The sequence below is a fragment of the Capricornis sumatraensis genome, chromosome 3 (assembly GCF_032405125.1).
Source record: "Capricornis sumatraensis isolate serow.1 chromosome 3, serow.2, whole genome shotgun sequence".
Lineage (NCBI taxonomy): Eukaryota > Metazoa > Chordata > Mammalia > Artiodactyla > Bovidae > Capricornis > Capricornis sumatraensis.
Window position 1 is genome coordinate 92,661,026 of NC_091071.1, and position 14,022 is coordinate 92,675,047.

The 14,022-nt window shown below is 35.2% G+C and overlaps 2 protein-coding genes across 3 annotated transcripts in view; one reads left to right on the forward strand and one right to left on the reverse strand.

The window, feature by feature from the left end:
- ORC4 (origin recognition complex subunit 4) overlaps positions 1-7,379 on the forward strand; it is a 92,351-nt gene extending 84,972 nt beyond the window's left edge. For both annotated transcript variants that reach the window (XM_068968070.1, XM_068968071.1), the window contains exons 11-14: positions 2,578-2,686; positions 3,377-3,472; positions 3,559-3,626; positions 6,412-7,379. In XM_068968070.1, the coding sequence (XP_068824171.1) occupies positions 2,578-2,686; positions 3,377-3,472; positions 3,559-3,626; positions 6,412-6,600 (462 nt within the window). In that variant the 3' untranslated portion in view covers positions 6,601-7,379. The remainder of the gene's footprint in view (positions 1-2,577; positions 2,687-3,376; positions 3,473-3,558; positions 3,627-6,411) is intronic.
- Positions 7,380-12,502: 5,123 nt separating this feature from the next.
- Positions 12,503-14,022, reverse strand: part of ACVR2A (activin A receptor type 2A) — a 35,615-nt gene continuing 34,095 nt past the window's right edge. Inside the window, exon 10 of the mRNA XM_068967419.1 lies at positions 12,503-13,166. Coding sequence (XP_068823520.1) covers positions 12,972-13,166 — 195 coding nt within the window. The 3' untranslated portion in view covers positions 12,503-12,971. The remainder of the gene's footprint in view (positions 13,167-14,022) is intronic.

The following is a 14,022-nucleotide window of genomic DNA, read 5'->3' on the forward strand; positions in this document are numbered from 1 at the left end:
ATCAATAAAGGAACAAACTGTGAATATGAGTGAATATGAGCGAATGAACTAAGAATAATCTACCAGTGTAGAATCCCACATGATTTATAATTTACAAAGATATTTAACTTCTCCAGTATTAGGGAAATGGTGTACAATTTAAATTTTACAATTAAACCTTTTTTTCTGCCAGTTTGGTGGGGGTGGAAAGTTTATGTCTGATGGTACAGTGTCTGTGTTGCATAAGTTCAAGATGATATTTATATAAAACTTGAAAATTACTCTGTATTGTCTAGGAATACAAAGATATGTAGTAGAAGGATGAAGACATGCATGATTTTTTTTAACCTGGAGAAGAGTAGAGAGTCCAATCAGGGCAAGAGACAGGGGCTTCAACTCTGTAAGTTTATATTTCATAAGCTGAGGAAGTGGTCATGGATATTCATTATATTACTCTCTTGCCTATTTATATGTCAAAAATATTTTATAATAAAAGGAAAAGATAAGAGAATGGGAAGGAGCTACTGGGTTCCTGGATCCCTCCCAGTAGGGGAATGAAGGTCAAGGATTACCAAACTCTTGTTCAATTAAGGACCCTGGGCCCTGGTTAAAAAAGGGAGAGAGTTCAAGGCAATAGAAAGGCAAAACCACTACAATATTGTCAAGTAATCAGCCTCCAATTAAGATAAATAAGTTTATATTAAAGAAAAACAAAAATAAACAAATGGAACCTACTCAAACTTACAAGCTCTTGTACAGCAAAAGAAATCCATAAACAAAATAAAAAGACAACCTGCAAAGTGGGACAAAATTTTGCAAATGGTGTGACAGACCAGAGCTTAATTTCCAAAATACACAAACAGCTCATACAACTTAGTAACAACAAAAAAGCCAACCGAATCGAAAAACGGGCAGAAGAGCTAAATAAATACTTCTCCAAAGACGATATACAGATGGAAACAGGCACATGAAAAGACGCTCAAACTCACTAATTGTTAGAGAAATGCAAACAAAAGTACAGTGAGGTACCACCATACACCAGTGAGAATGGCCATCATCAAAAACTCTGTACATAACAGATGCTGGGCAAGATGTGAAGAAAATGAACACTCCTACACTGTTGGTGGAAATGTAAATTGCTCCACCTACTATGGAAAATATTGCGGAAGTTCTTTAGGAAACTAAAAATAGAGTTGCCATATGATCCAGTAATCTCATTCCTGGGTATATGTTTGCACAAAACTATAATTCATAAAAGTGTACACAAACACACTTTCATAACAGCGCTATTCACAGCCATCACATGGAAACAACCTAAATGACCATCAACAGATAAAGGAGTAAAGAAGAAGTGGTATGTACATAACTACAGAATACTGTTTAGCCATAATAAAAAGCATGAAATAATGCCATTTGCAGCAACATGGATGGACCTGGAGATTATCATGCTAAGTTAGAAAGAAAGACAAATATATGCTATCACTTCCATGTGGAATTTAAATTATAACACAAATGACCCTATCTACGAGACAGAAATGGACTCAGAAACATAGAAAATAGATTTGTGGCTGCCAAGGGCGAGAGTGGGGTAGGTTGGGAGTTTGGAATTTGCAGATGTAAAGTATTATATGTAGAATGGATAGAGAGCAAGATTGTACTATAAGCAGGGGGAACTATTTTCAATATCCTGTGAGAAACCATAATGGAAAAGAATATGAAAAATAATATATATGTATGTATAACTAAATTAGTTTGCTGTATAGTAGATATTAACCCAATATTGTATATCAACTATACTTATATAATAATTTTTTTTAAAGGGAGGGAGTTTCTAATGTAAATGTCCCAACTGTTATATTACATATATAAACTTATACTAAGGAATTACTCATTGTTAATGTGGAATTCAGATTTAATCAGATACCATGCATTTTTATCTGCTGTTTTTATCTATATGAACTAAATGCAGAGTCAGTTATATTTCAGTGAAAAATAAACTTTAAAAAAAATTTAGATGTTATCAAAGTTACAAATAAACTTTCAAACGCAGAAGTTTTGATAGTTGTTGAGCAGACAGCTTGCTACATGAAAGCAACTTGCTCCCTGCTTTCTAGGAGAGTTGTTTCTGGGTATAATTTTATTTTTGTTTTTTCCTTTTTAATACAATTGAACATCAAAGTGGCTGAGTTCTGTCACATAAGACTAACCTGGATTGGTTGATTGGTTGGTGAGAAAGTTTATAGAAGTCATAATTCTGCCTTTTTGTTCTGGAGCTTTAAATAGTATTCTTACTTATTTTTGGTCTCTTCTCCTCACTCCTTTTAAAATTTTTTTTTTCTTTTGAGGAGTTGTAATCAAGCAAGATATGCAAATAGGAAGAGGTCGAGAGAGCAGCAAGAAGTTTTTAATGCTTTATTTACATTTATACAGTTAAGTGGCTTATGAATTGAAATATTGTATTTAAGTAGAGCTAAATTTGAGAGTAACTTTCCCAAGTATTAATATTTATTCTTTCATAACTCTTAAGTTTTCTTCAATGAAATACCCCCAAATGCCCATGTAAATATGCATTTCTTTTTCTGACCTGCATTTCCCTAGATGCTTGCTTTAAATCGTGTAACACCGTCACACCCATTTATAACTGCAGCGGATCTGATGGAGGCAAACCAGCTGTGTAGCATGGACTCAAAAGGAAATATTGTGCACGGTGAGAAACCTGCTTGATTAGTAGTTTTTAAAATAAGGTTGAGTTTATATAATGGTATACTTTTTGAAATTACAGTTAACATTGGTATAGTGTTTTTCTGTGCAGAATATTTTTATATCTATACATCCTTTAATTCACTTCTCCCATTTAAAGTGAAAGAAACTTGATGCACCACCTGCCTTGCTGCATTGGAAATACAATTCTCAGTGTACCAAGTGTTACTGAAGAGCATTGGCTTTTAGCCATTTGGTGTTGACTATCCCTTTTGAGAATCTAGTGAACTTTCTCCTCTCCAGGAAAAATAAATTAGATGTAATTTCCAGGGGTTAGAGATTATGAATAATTGAGGGCCTTATTGAAAGTTACATAATAATTGCAGCTCTTCTTCATGTTTGCTGTAGGCCATATGATAAGCGCTTGATAGTATTGTCTCTAATCCTTGTAAAAATCTCTGGAAGTTTGGAAAGATCCTTATTTTTAAAAAATTAAAACTAAGCTCAGGGAGGTTGAATAACTTGCTTTAGATTATTCAGATAATAGTGACTGATACACATTTGAAGCAAGGAGTGCTGTGTTGGCCTCTCCCCACCCCTCAAAGCCATAACCTTTCACATTATCCTCCTATTTGGAGGATTTGTTTCAATCATTATGCAAAACTATACCTCATAGTTTTTTCCCCTTTTGCTATAGGTCTGTCAGTCTTGGAAATCTGTCTTATCATAGCAATGAAACATTTAAATGATATCTATGAAGAGGAGCCCTTTAATTTTCAAATGGTTTATAATGGTGAGATGACTCATTTGATAGTTTCTTTCTGACTATACTCCACTGCTTATTTGAAGGTACTAACAATGTCATTGCTTTCTGTCCAGAATTTCAGAAGTTTGTTCAAAGAAAGGCCCATTCTGTTTATAATTTTGAGAAACCTGTTGTCATGAAGGTAAGATTTTTTTCTGCAGATAGGCTTTTTGTCTACTTTGATTGTATATATCATAGCTTCACTTTTATTAATTTTGAAACACTAGATATTATCATAGGAATTTTATTCAAAACAGACACCCCCCCAAAAAAAATTCTAAAAATGAAATGTTTGAATAATTCTGAAGAATACCATTCTGTTTTACAGTTTGTGGGGACATACTGCCCTCTACTGTCTCTTCCTAGCAATTGCATCCTGAAAAGGAACTACTCATTAAATTCTACCTAAGACCCAGCTTATAGCTCAGTTGGTAAAGAATCCACCTGCAATGCAGGAGATCCTGGTTCGATACCTGGGTTGGGAAGATCCGCTGGAGAAGGAGTAAGCTACCCACTCCAGTATTCTTGGGCTTCCCTCGTTGGTAAAGAATCCGCCTGCAATGCGGGAGACCTGGGTTCAGTCTGGGTTCAGAACATCCCCTGGAGAAGGAAACGGCTACCCACCCACTCCAGTATTCTGGCTTGGAGAATTCCATGGACTGGCTAGTCCATCAAGTTGCAAAGAGTCGGACACAACTGAGCGACTTTCACAAGACACAGATACAGCCCTATCTTTTTATACCCTTAAGGTTGGCTTTATAAAATCTCAGTAGTAAAAGGCAATAGAATGAGACATTAAGAAAATAAAAAACAGTCTCATTGGTTAGTGAGGGTATATAGAGACAGTTTTGTTAGAGCTTGGGTAAGGCATGAGTTTCAAAACTTGAGGAAATTTTTTCTAGCATACCATTGTCGACCAGAAATACGAGCTACATAATGTAATTTTAGGTATTCTAGTAGCAACAACTACAACAAAAAAAAAGGTGAAAGGTGAGATTAACTTGGACAGTAAGTTTTATTTAATGTACCAAAATATTTAGATCTGTAGTCAATATAGAAAGGTATTAATAAAGTTTTTTATTTTCTTTTGTGTTCAGTTCAGTCGCTCAGTCGTGTCTGACTCTTTGCGACCCCATGAATCGCAGCAGGCCAGGCCTCCCTGTCCATCACCAACTAGTCTTTGAAATTCTGTGTGTTTACACTTAAAGCACATTTTGATTCACTGATTAGTCATTGGAAATAATTGCTCTTTAGATTCTTTAAATTATTTGTTTAGACCCTTATTTAGCTGAAGAAGTAAATTTACATTCTGAAATTGTTTCAAACATACTTAAAATGTTCTGTTTTTAAATTAAACCTTATAAAAATAGAGTTCCACATTTCAGATCCTCAAGAGCCCATTGAGGTTACTTATTGAATAGCACAGCTCTAGAGGGGTTGCTAGGAGTCGGACACGACTGAGCGACTTCGCTTTCACTTTTCGCTTTCACGCATTGGAGAAGGAAATGGCAACCCACTCCAGTGTTCTTGCCTGGAGAATCCCAGGGACGGGGGAGCCTGGTGGGCTGCCGTCTGTGGGGTCGCGCAGAGTCGGACGTGACTGGAGCGACTTAGCAGCAGCAGCAGCAGCAGAGGACTTTATGGGAAGAAACACCTTTTATGATTTTTTTACGCAGTGCACCCATAAGTTTTTTAGTATCCTTTATAAGGATACTAGAGGATATTAGAAGTCAGAGTTTATTTTTTAGGGCAACCGAAAAAACATGAGATCAGGGCATTGCCATTTTCTTCAAAACAATAGGAAAAATACTTAACATACTGGAAGTTGGTTTTTTCCCTCCCTTCCTAATGATAGTCATAGTTTATGGGAATGTATTAGTGGAAAGGGTTAGCTGAGCACTGAAATTTTTACTAGGAGCTTGAGGCTGGTCATTTTTACATTTTGATTAAGAAAGTATTTTGCTACCTAGAAATATTTGAAGTCTCAATTTTATTCAGCCAATACACAGATCCTCTAGTATTTTCTCATTTTCAGAAATTGTCTGAACTATTTTTCTTTTCATAAGAAGAGTTTTTCTAGTTTATAAAGAATGTATTCCAGTAGTATTTTTCACAGTGAGGCTTAAGAATAGAAAGGTCAGTAATCTGTTTCAGTGTATCAGTATTTAATAGTTGATTGGTCCTAATTTAATGTTTTCTTTTTTTTTTCTTCATATCCTAATAAAGTAACTAAAACAATGATCATGGTTAGAAAAGACATGGTACATGAAGGGCTAAGAGGAAGTGAATAGTAAGGAGCCCTATTAAGGTGGGGAAGATGGAAGAAAGGGACTTTTTGACAGGTCGTAGTGGTCTCTGTCAGACTTCTTAAGGAAGGAGGGGCGTGTCCTCTCCTCCATACCTCCACCATTCTGCTGAATGATTTACATATAGGATCAGCTAAACAAGTGTGCTGCTAGAGGTCTTCCCTGCTGCCCTCTGTTTTTATAGCTATATTAAACTTTTATACAGGAAAGTCTAACAAAACAAACAAAATGTAAAGGCAAATTTGAGTAACCTGGGCCATTAGTTTAAAAGTACTGGTCTTATCAGACTCTGGGTTTTTATAGAGAACCAGAAACTCTGTTAACTTAAGTACTAGGAAAAGATATGACAGAATGAGGTGAGGAACAAAATCAGATTGTGCAGTTGAGTTGCTTGCCCTGTTTACATTCAGTGATGTAGGGACAGGCAACTCTATACTGACACTGCCTCATGTGATATGTGAAGTTTTATGAGGTTGATGAGAATTGTTTTTGAACTTTACTAACATCTATTACATTTTGTTTCCTAGTACTGTTCTAAAACTGACTAAAATCCTAACTGCCCTCTGGCTTAATGTTGTTTACTTCCCTTATTCAACCTAAACCATTTGTTTCATCTTTCAGGCATTTGAACACTTACAGCAATTAGAATTAATAAGGCCCATGGAAAGAACATCAGTAAATGCACAGAGGGAGTATCAGCTGATGAAACTACTTTTGGATAATACACAAATTATGAATGCTTTGCAGAAATACCCCAACTGTCCTACAGATGTTAGGCAGTGGGCGACATCCTCCCTAAGCTGGTTATGAGTATAACCATGGTTTCAGTTATGGAGTTTCAGGCAGACTTCTCTAAAGAACTAAAAGCTGTTGTCCTTTAACAAGATATGTTATTACATTTTCTTATATTTATAAAGATGTATTTTTGTATTTATGGGAGACTGTTAAATATGTATCATGGCTGTGCCTTGCCTTTGAATCATATGAGCAGTTACATGATTTTAAGTTTTAATTCCAGTGATATGTTGTAAGTAACTGTTCAAAAAAATAAATATGACTATCTTAGGGATTGAAACATATGCTTAATTTAACACTTGTGAAGTATTTATGTGGTACATTTGAAGAGTTCACTTCAACCCAGCAGCCAGATATTTTTACAAACTGTAAACAAAGCAGTAAAGAAACAGTGGTTAAGAGTTGAAATGGAATGAGTAATCTTTTGGTCCATTGGGAGATGCTGCAGTTTTTCTGTATTCATGAAAATCTAAGATTCTCTCCCAGACCAAGGTCTTTAGTTCAGGAGCCTGATCAGTTTGGCTAGAAGATGGTTCACATGTAAGAAAAAACCGGAAAGTTTGAACATTTTCTTCCAGGCTTCTTAAAATATGGTACTCACACCATCTATGGAAGAATCTTTTGTAGGATGTTTTTAAATGCGATTCTTGGGCATGTTCTAGGAACTAGCATTTGTCTAACAAGCACTTTAGCAAATTCCTGTAAAGCCACTCCCACGAATAATAGAAAATGTATGACAGTGTTATCTAAATGTTTGTATCAAAAAGTAGACACCCCCCCCAAAGGAATGTACCTTATAAATTCAGGACTCCATATTGGTATGTGTTTAAAGTGAAATTTAATAAGCATTCATGAAGTGTGACTTCATTTATTCAGGAATATTTGTCTATTTTTTTCATAGAGGGTTACAAAAGACAAAGTCCCTATCCTTGTACAGTTTGCAATCCTTTTAAAACTGTCAAAGACCCTGATAATTAGCTACTGTTGTTTACGGGTGAGAAAACCAACGCAGTAGTGGCCCTGTCCAGAGGATTGACAGACCCTGGAATTCCAACTCATTTCGTTGACATCAAAGCTCAGTAATGTGTTTCTTAGTGTGTCTTTTTAAAAGTATACTCTAAGAAACTATTTTCTCGGTTTTAAGAGTTACTGCGTTTAGAATGGAGTATGAGATTTCTATGCATAAAAATAGCTCTTCAGTACCTGCAACCTATTCTTTGCACATAGGCATTCTTAGTTTCCAGATCACTGTCATTTACTTTTCAGCAGTGTTTCATGAAAGCCAAGGCTTGCATCCTGGTTCTGTGCAATAGTTTACAGATTTTTAGGGGATATTTTGCCAAAATACTTACCATGGTCACATCACTATTAAGAAGCAAGGGTTTTTTGCACTTGAGCTAAAATTGTCCCTTAAAATTTTTTCTGAGCTGTTTTTAGGGGAGTACCCTCTGCTTTAAAAGCACTGACCACAAAAGCACCTAAAGAACTGGCTTGAAGACTGCAAATTTTTATCTGCCTAGGATGCCACTCAAAGGTTTGAAAGCCCTCATCCACTTAACCTGGCTATGTAAAAACTACAGAAAAATCCATCACCATCAGTGAAAGCTATAAAACAAAAATAAAAGGTAGGTTAGCAAAAGTCACACAAATGAAGCATAAGCCTACATTTCAAAAGCAGTTTTTCAGAGGAAGAATGTTGTGTTCCCCTTTACTTTTTCCTTAATACAGAGAAGCTAAAATATACTTAAATGTTTTAAAACTAACTTCATCTTTTAAACTGTTTAAACCATCGTCAATAAAATAAAAACCAAATCTGAAAAGCCCTAGTAAAAACCTTTCAAGAAGAACATAAGCAAATGTGGCTTAAAGATATTTTCATCTACTAGAAAAGGAATGCAGCTTATTAACCACACAATCAAAAGACTGAAAACCAGGTGAGCAGGCATGTTAGCAGCATCAGTGAGGTTATCACTCCTGTGATCCCTCCACGTGTCCAACCGAAAGCATTAAGAAAAAAGTTCCCAGTTTTGTGGACATGCAGATGTGAATGACTCGGAAGTATGTGCTGTTTCCCCAAAACTTACATCATAATTCTGTATATATTGATTACATACTATTAACTTTCTGAAGAATCAGTTTTGCAGAGCAACACTAGAAACAGTTTCAGTCTTTCTGTAGAGATTCCTTGCAGATTCTACCATGTTTGCATTTTCATTTGCTTTTTTTAGAAGAAAATGCAGTTTCTTTCAAACCAGTGTAACCTAAGTGTTGCCGCTTCCTTCACCTTTACCCTAAAAAATTAAGAACCCATTGATGTGAACTTCGACATTAAATGTGGGTAGGTGGGGCTCTTCCACCCCCATTTGCTTGGAAAGTCAGGTGATAAACCAGAATTCTAGTGTTTACAATTTGCAACATTAAAAATGCAAATGAAAGCTTGCTTCCTTGGTGATCCCTCTTACTGATTACCTTAAGTGGAAAATACCAGAATTCTTCCTTCTATTGGTAAACTGTTGTTGGGAAGTGTAATTTGTATCTTTGATGTCTATTATTACCTAAGTCACTTTTTAAGAAAAAGTCTGTATGAAAAGACAAGGTGACTAATGCCGTTTAGTCTCTCTTAAAATTGGTAGGACCAACATCTGTACTTTCAAAGGAACACAACCTGCTTACACAACAAAGGAGAGAAATGCCATAATTGTCAAACCTCCCTTTCACCTGTCCCCATTTTTGGACATTCCAAGGTGTAAGGCTCACTATCAATTGTAAAGCTGCTGTTCCCATCTTTAAGAATATATAACTAAAGAAAAACTTCATATGCAAATCATACCATGTTTATTTTTTTATTTAACTTGGGAATGGAATGGGGATAGCATACATTTTATTTGTACAATATTTAACAATCACTTACCCAAGGTGGGGTTTTATGGGACTTTTTTTTTTTCTTTTCTGACTTTTTGTTAAATACTTGCAGAAAAAATAGCAAGTACAATTTGACAGTAGTACAACAACCTGTGCCCAAAACACTGACAAGAAATACAGAGTAAAGCTAAAATAATTGTTTACCAATATTTTGAGAGGTAACAAATAGGATATGGGTTGAGACTGCATAAAAAATGTACTGCTGGTTGAATATCTGAGGTAAATGATGTTCAATCAAGATGCTACTTGTATCATTTTGCCCATAAATCAGTAAATAATTTTATGCACATTATACCAAATGTTCCTAAAAAGTAATATTTTAAAAAGGTAAAAAAGAGAAACTGGAAAATATCTGTGGCAAAGCATCTTTTTTAAACAGTTAATCAGTTTTTTTCACTAAACTATCCAGGATTTTTTCCCCTCCTACCTGCATTTTACTTAAATGTAGCTGTTATACTACCTAGGAGTAAGGACGGGGGAAGAAGAGTTTCTTTATATTTTCATGATTTATGATTCATCTTTAAGTTCTAAACTTTTTTCTGATTGTATTTTCAAAACATCACCATGAAGGACAGTGCAAGTTCATGGGACCAACAACTGTGAGGCACAGTCTCTGTTCTGGAATTCACAAGGTACCTGTAATAAACATTCAAACAAGAATCACACGTCACATGCTGAAAACTGCCTAGCGTCTAAAATACATACAAGAGCGGTGCAGGGCATAGACTTCGAATACAGCCAAACAGTCCATCAGTTTGGACTAGTCCATCAGTCCTATGGCAGTTGATCATAAAGCATTCCTTACACGGAGATCTGGGCAAGGTCAAGAGTTTAAGTTAGAGCAGCAGTTCTGATGTGTGTCATAAAGGCAAAATACAAGACGAATCATAAGGAGCACCATACACATGAGGAAAAAATTATTGGGGTCTGTTTACCCCCAAACAAATCATTTTTCTTTCTTTGATCTTTCTTTTTTTCAGTATCCCTAAGCTCAAACTTTTTATTAATTTGCCCACTCTAGACTGACTGTAAACCAAACATGAAAATGCCCTGCAAAAGAAAGTTTTAACAAGACTAGGTACAGGACAGGTAGTCACTGGAACATTCTTGTTTTACTGCTTATAAAAATTATCTTTCTACCAATGTAGTTCTCAAAAGGATACAGGTTTTATTGTAAAATTGGTTAGCTAGAGTTAAGTACAATACCCAGGATTTCTAAAAATTTTTCTAACATGAAGAGAAAACTTTATTTTGTGAATAACTGGTCTTATAAATGTAACTCTTTAAGTGTTCACATTAGCCACATTAGCCAAACATTCATCATAATACTCCTTGTTTTCCTTTGACTTTTTTAACTTTTAAAAACAGGATTAAGTGTTCAGAACAGGTAGAAATCAGTCTTCAAGAGATGAACAATTTTCTTGTATGAACATTCTCATTATTTTCCCTTCTTGATTAGTTTCCAGGTAGAAGCAAAACCAAGAAATTGAGAAGCCAAGTACTTTTTTGAAATAAAGGTAAACTCAACACTGAAATGGGAATTCTTAGAAATACAACAAAGCCTTGGGTACATTATGTGACCAAGAACACAATTCTCTGTATGGTGTGTGGCACACAGACGACAATGCTGTTACTCTTCTTTCCCTCCCTGCTTAGAGTCTGTTGACCTATGTATTATTTATAAATAATATAATTTATTCCCAGAGATTAAGTGCATGTTTTATGTAAAATGTAGTGTACTGTGTGGTTAAATAGCCATTTGAAGATAACACATTCACAGTGAGCTCCTGATAGTGACACATAAAAAATTCTTTTATAAAATTAACATGGATTTTAAAATGACCTGACAAAAGTACATAGCATAATACTGACTATTTGTTGGTCAGTAATCTAATTAATGTTTTGCTTTGGCCTGTCAATTTGAGAAGGAATCCAATTATATTCTAACATAATATTGTTTTGAAAAGCACTTTGGCACCGACTTATCAGTTCCATTTTCTCATCAAGGATAAGGCATGAACTACCCTAAATTATTATCAGTTAGTTGTAAAAGCAATTTGTGGAAGGAGGCTAAGCTATGTTACCTATATCAACATTGGTTACCTCTAAATGTCATTGCATATTTTAAGTTATAAGTTTTACTTGTTATCCCTGATTTGTTTTAAAGCAGTAACATCTGAAATCTGTGCTTGAAAGTTTAAATCTCTATCCTAGGATAATTCTTGACATATCACAGATATCAAATATTACTCTGACAAGATGGCACCAAGCAGAAATATAGTAATAAAGTTACAAGTCTCAAAGCAGAGAGTGAGGAATTCTGGGTAATGACACTTCCTGAGGTGATTCTAAAACAGTGATCAAGAATGTCCCACACACTGTTTGGTGAAAAGAAATACACTACAATTTTACATATATAAATAGGAAAAAAAAATCTATTTTTAAAGAATAAAAATGAAGAGCTTTCCAGTGTTACAGCTCACTTAAAATTTTTTAAATCATGCTTTAAATTTTCAAATAGTCCCCAAGCACAGCACACCTAAAAAAATATGTAGCTAAGTATGCAATATTTTGGGAACTGGATATAAGATGAAGATTTTTTTAAACATGGGAGAAAAAGGGGAAATACACCATTTTTTCATTTCAAAAAACAACACTTTTTTTTTCCTTAAATCACAAGCTAGCACAAGAAAAGCTAAAACACTGCTTTACAAATGGCCACTTACTGTTGGCACTAAGCATAGCTTACCTTTTTTTCTTAAATAACACAGTGAATTTGTAATACCTTGTTACAAAACATGGGTCAATTTATTATTGAAATTTTGTTAGTGTTTTCAATTTTATAATTTAGCAACCGTGGAACTGAGGTATACCTTGTTGAGGGAGGTTAAAGTAATGCTTGGAAGCCTCTTTACTGTACCCCACTTAGATGACTTTGTTTATGTACACAGAACAGCAGCACACTAAACATTCACAAGCTGTGTCATATTGGCATTACAATAGTCATTTATAGAAACACAACAGCAAATGCAATAAAAACAAGTTACCCTTTTAAAATCTGAAATGAAAAGTTTTTGATTTAAAAAAAAAAATAGCAGTAGTTCATTTAAGGAATTAGTGTCTTCTGACAGACATTAAGAAATCTGATGTCAGTTTTCAAACACGTGATTAGCCAGGTCCAAAAAGATCCTTGATTTGGATAGGGCCACATTCTTCATGTACATTTTTTCAAAAGTTTCTTTACAGAGTTTACAACTTTTCTCTTAGTCGCGTGTCCTTCATGTATGTCTCTGCTACAGGCAATGCCATAAGTCTCCCAGAGCCACCTTTTGAAATGAGGGTCTTCTTTCTGAGATGTCTAGGACACATCCTACTCATTTCACACAGAAAATAAACTGTAAGCAGTTTCATTAGCAGCTCCAGTTGAGAGTCCTGTTTCTCAGTGTGTACACATGGTGCAACCATCATAGACTAGATTCTTTGGGAGGAAAGTCAACATTTGTCACCATCGTGACCACTGTTACAATGTCCTCTGTGGTAATGATATTTGTTAGTCTTTGCATCTGAGTAATTCTTTCACCTACACATCCAGCTGATAACCTGGCTTCGGCATCGTGATCCCAACATTCTTCTATCGTTTCACAGAGCATTGCCATTCCCTATAAAGGAAAAACGCATTTAAATATCATAACAATTTTTTTTTTCTATTGGGAACTAGAGTAAAACTCTCATAAAGAAATTGCTGTTCTGTGGGTTAAAGAAAGTCTCAAAATTAGCCAAGTTTGATATTTGTCAACATTCACTTTCGAATATCTCACATGGAGAGAAGCACTGAGAGAAAACAGTATTTTTTTTTTTAAGCACTGGAGATGATCACAGCAGGTGATTTGTTTAATTCCAATTATCTCTGATAATTATTCACAAAGCAGGTAATTTAAATTTAAGCTAACCTTTGAACTGAATTCAAAACTAAGGCTTTGAGAAGTTTACCAATTTTTATTATTTTCTTAGTTAATATCAGCATTTCTACCTTGCAGATAAGTAGGAAAAGGGTTAGGAAGCCACACTTAAGGATTCTCTACTTGGCTTATCCATGTTTCTAGTTGTATCTAGAACAAAATAACCAGGGCAATATTGTTCCAGCCTTCACATTCCTAGTCTCTTATGAACTTGAAAATCATCCAATCAAAATGCAGTAACTGTCATGGAGAGAATAATACTGGGTACTTCACTTTTTAAAACGACATCATATGTGAAGGTGGTGATCAGCAAGGTTACCCAACTCTCCCCACAGGCTCACAGTCAGGCACTTGCTTCCCTTGGAAACCTTCCAAATAGGGGACACACTGTGACGCAGGAGCACAAAGCCAAATGTCCCCCACGGCTGACTTCACCATCTCCCTCACGAGTGTACAGATGTGGTCTTACTGCATTGTTTCTAGGACTCTAGTATAGAGTACCTTGTACCAAGATTTCTGCCTCAGGAAATCCAGAAAGAAAATGTGCAGAAATATA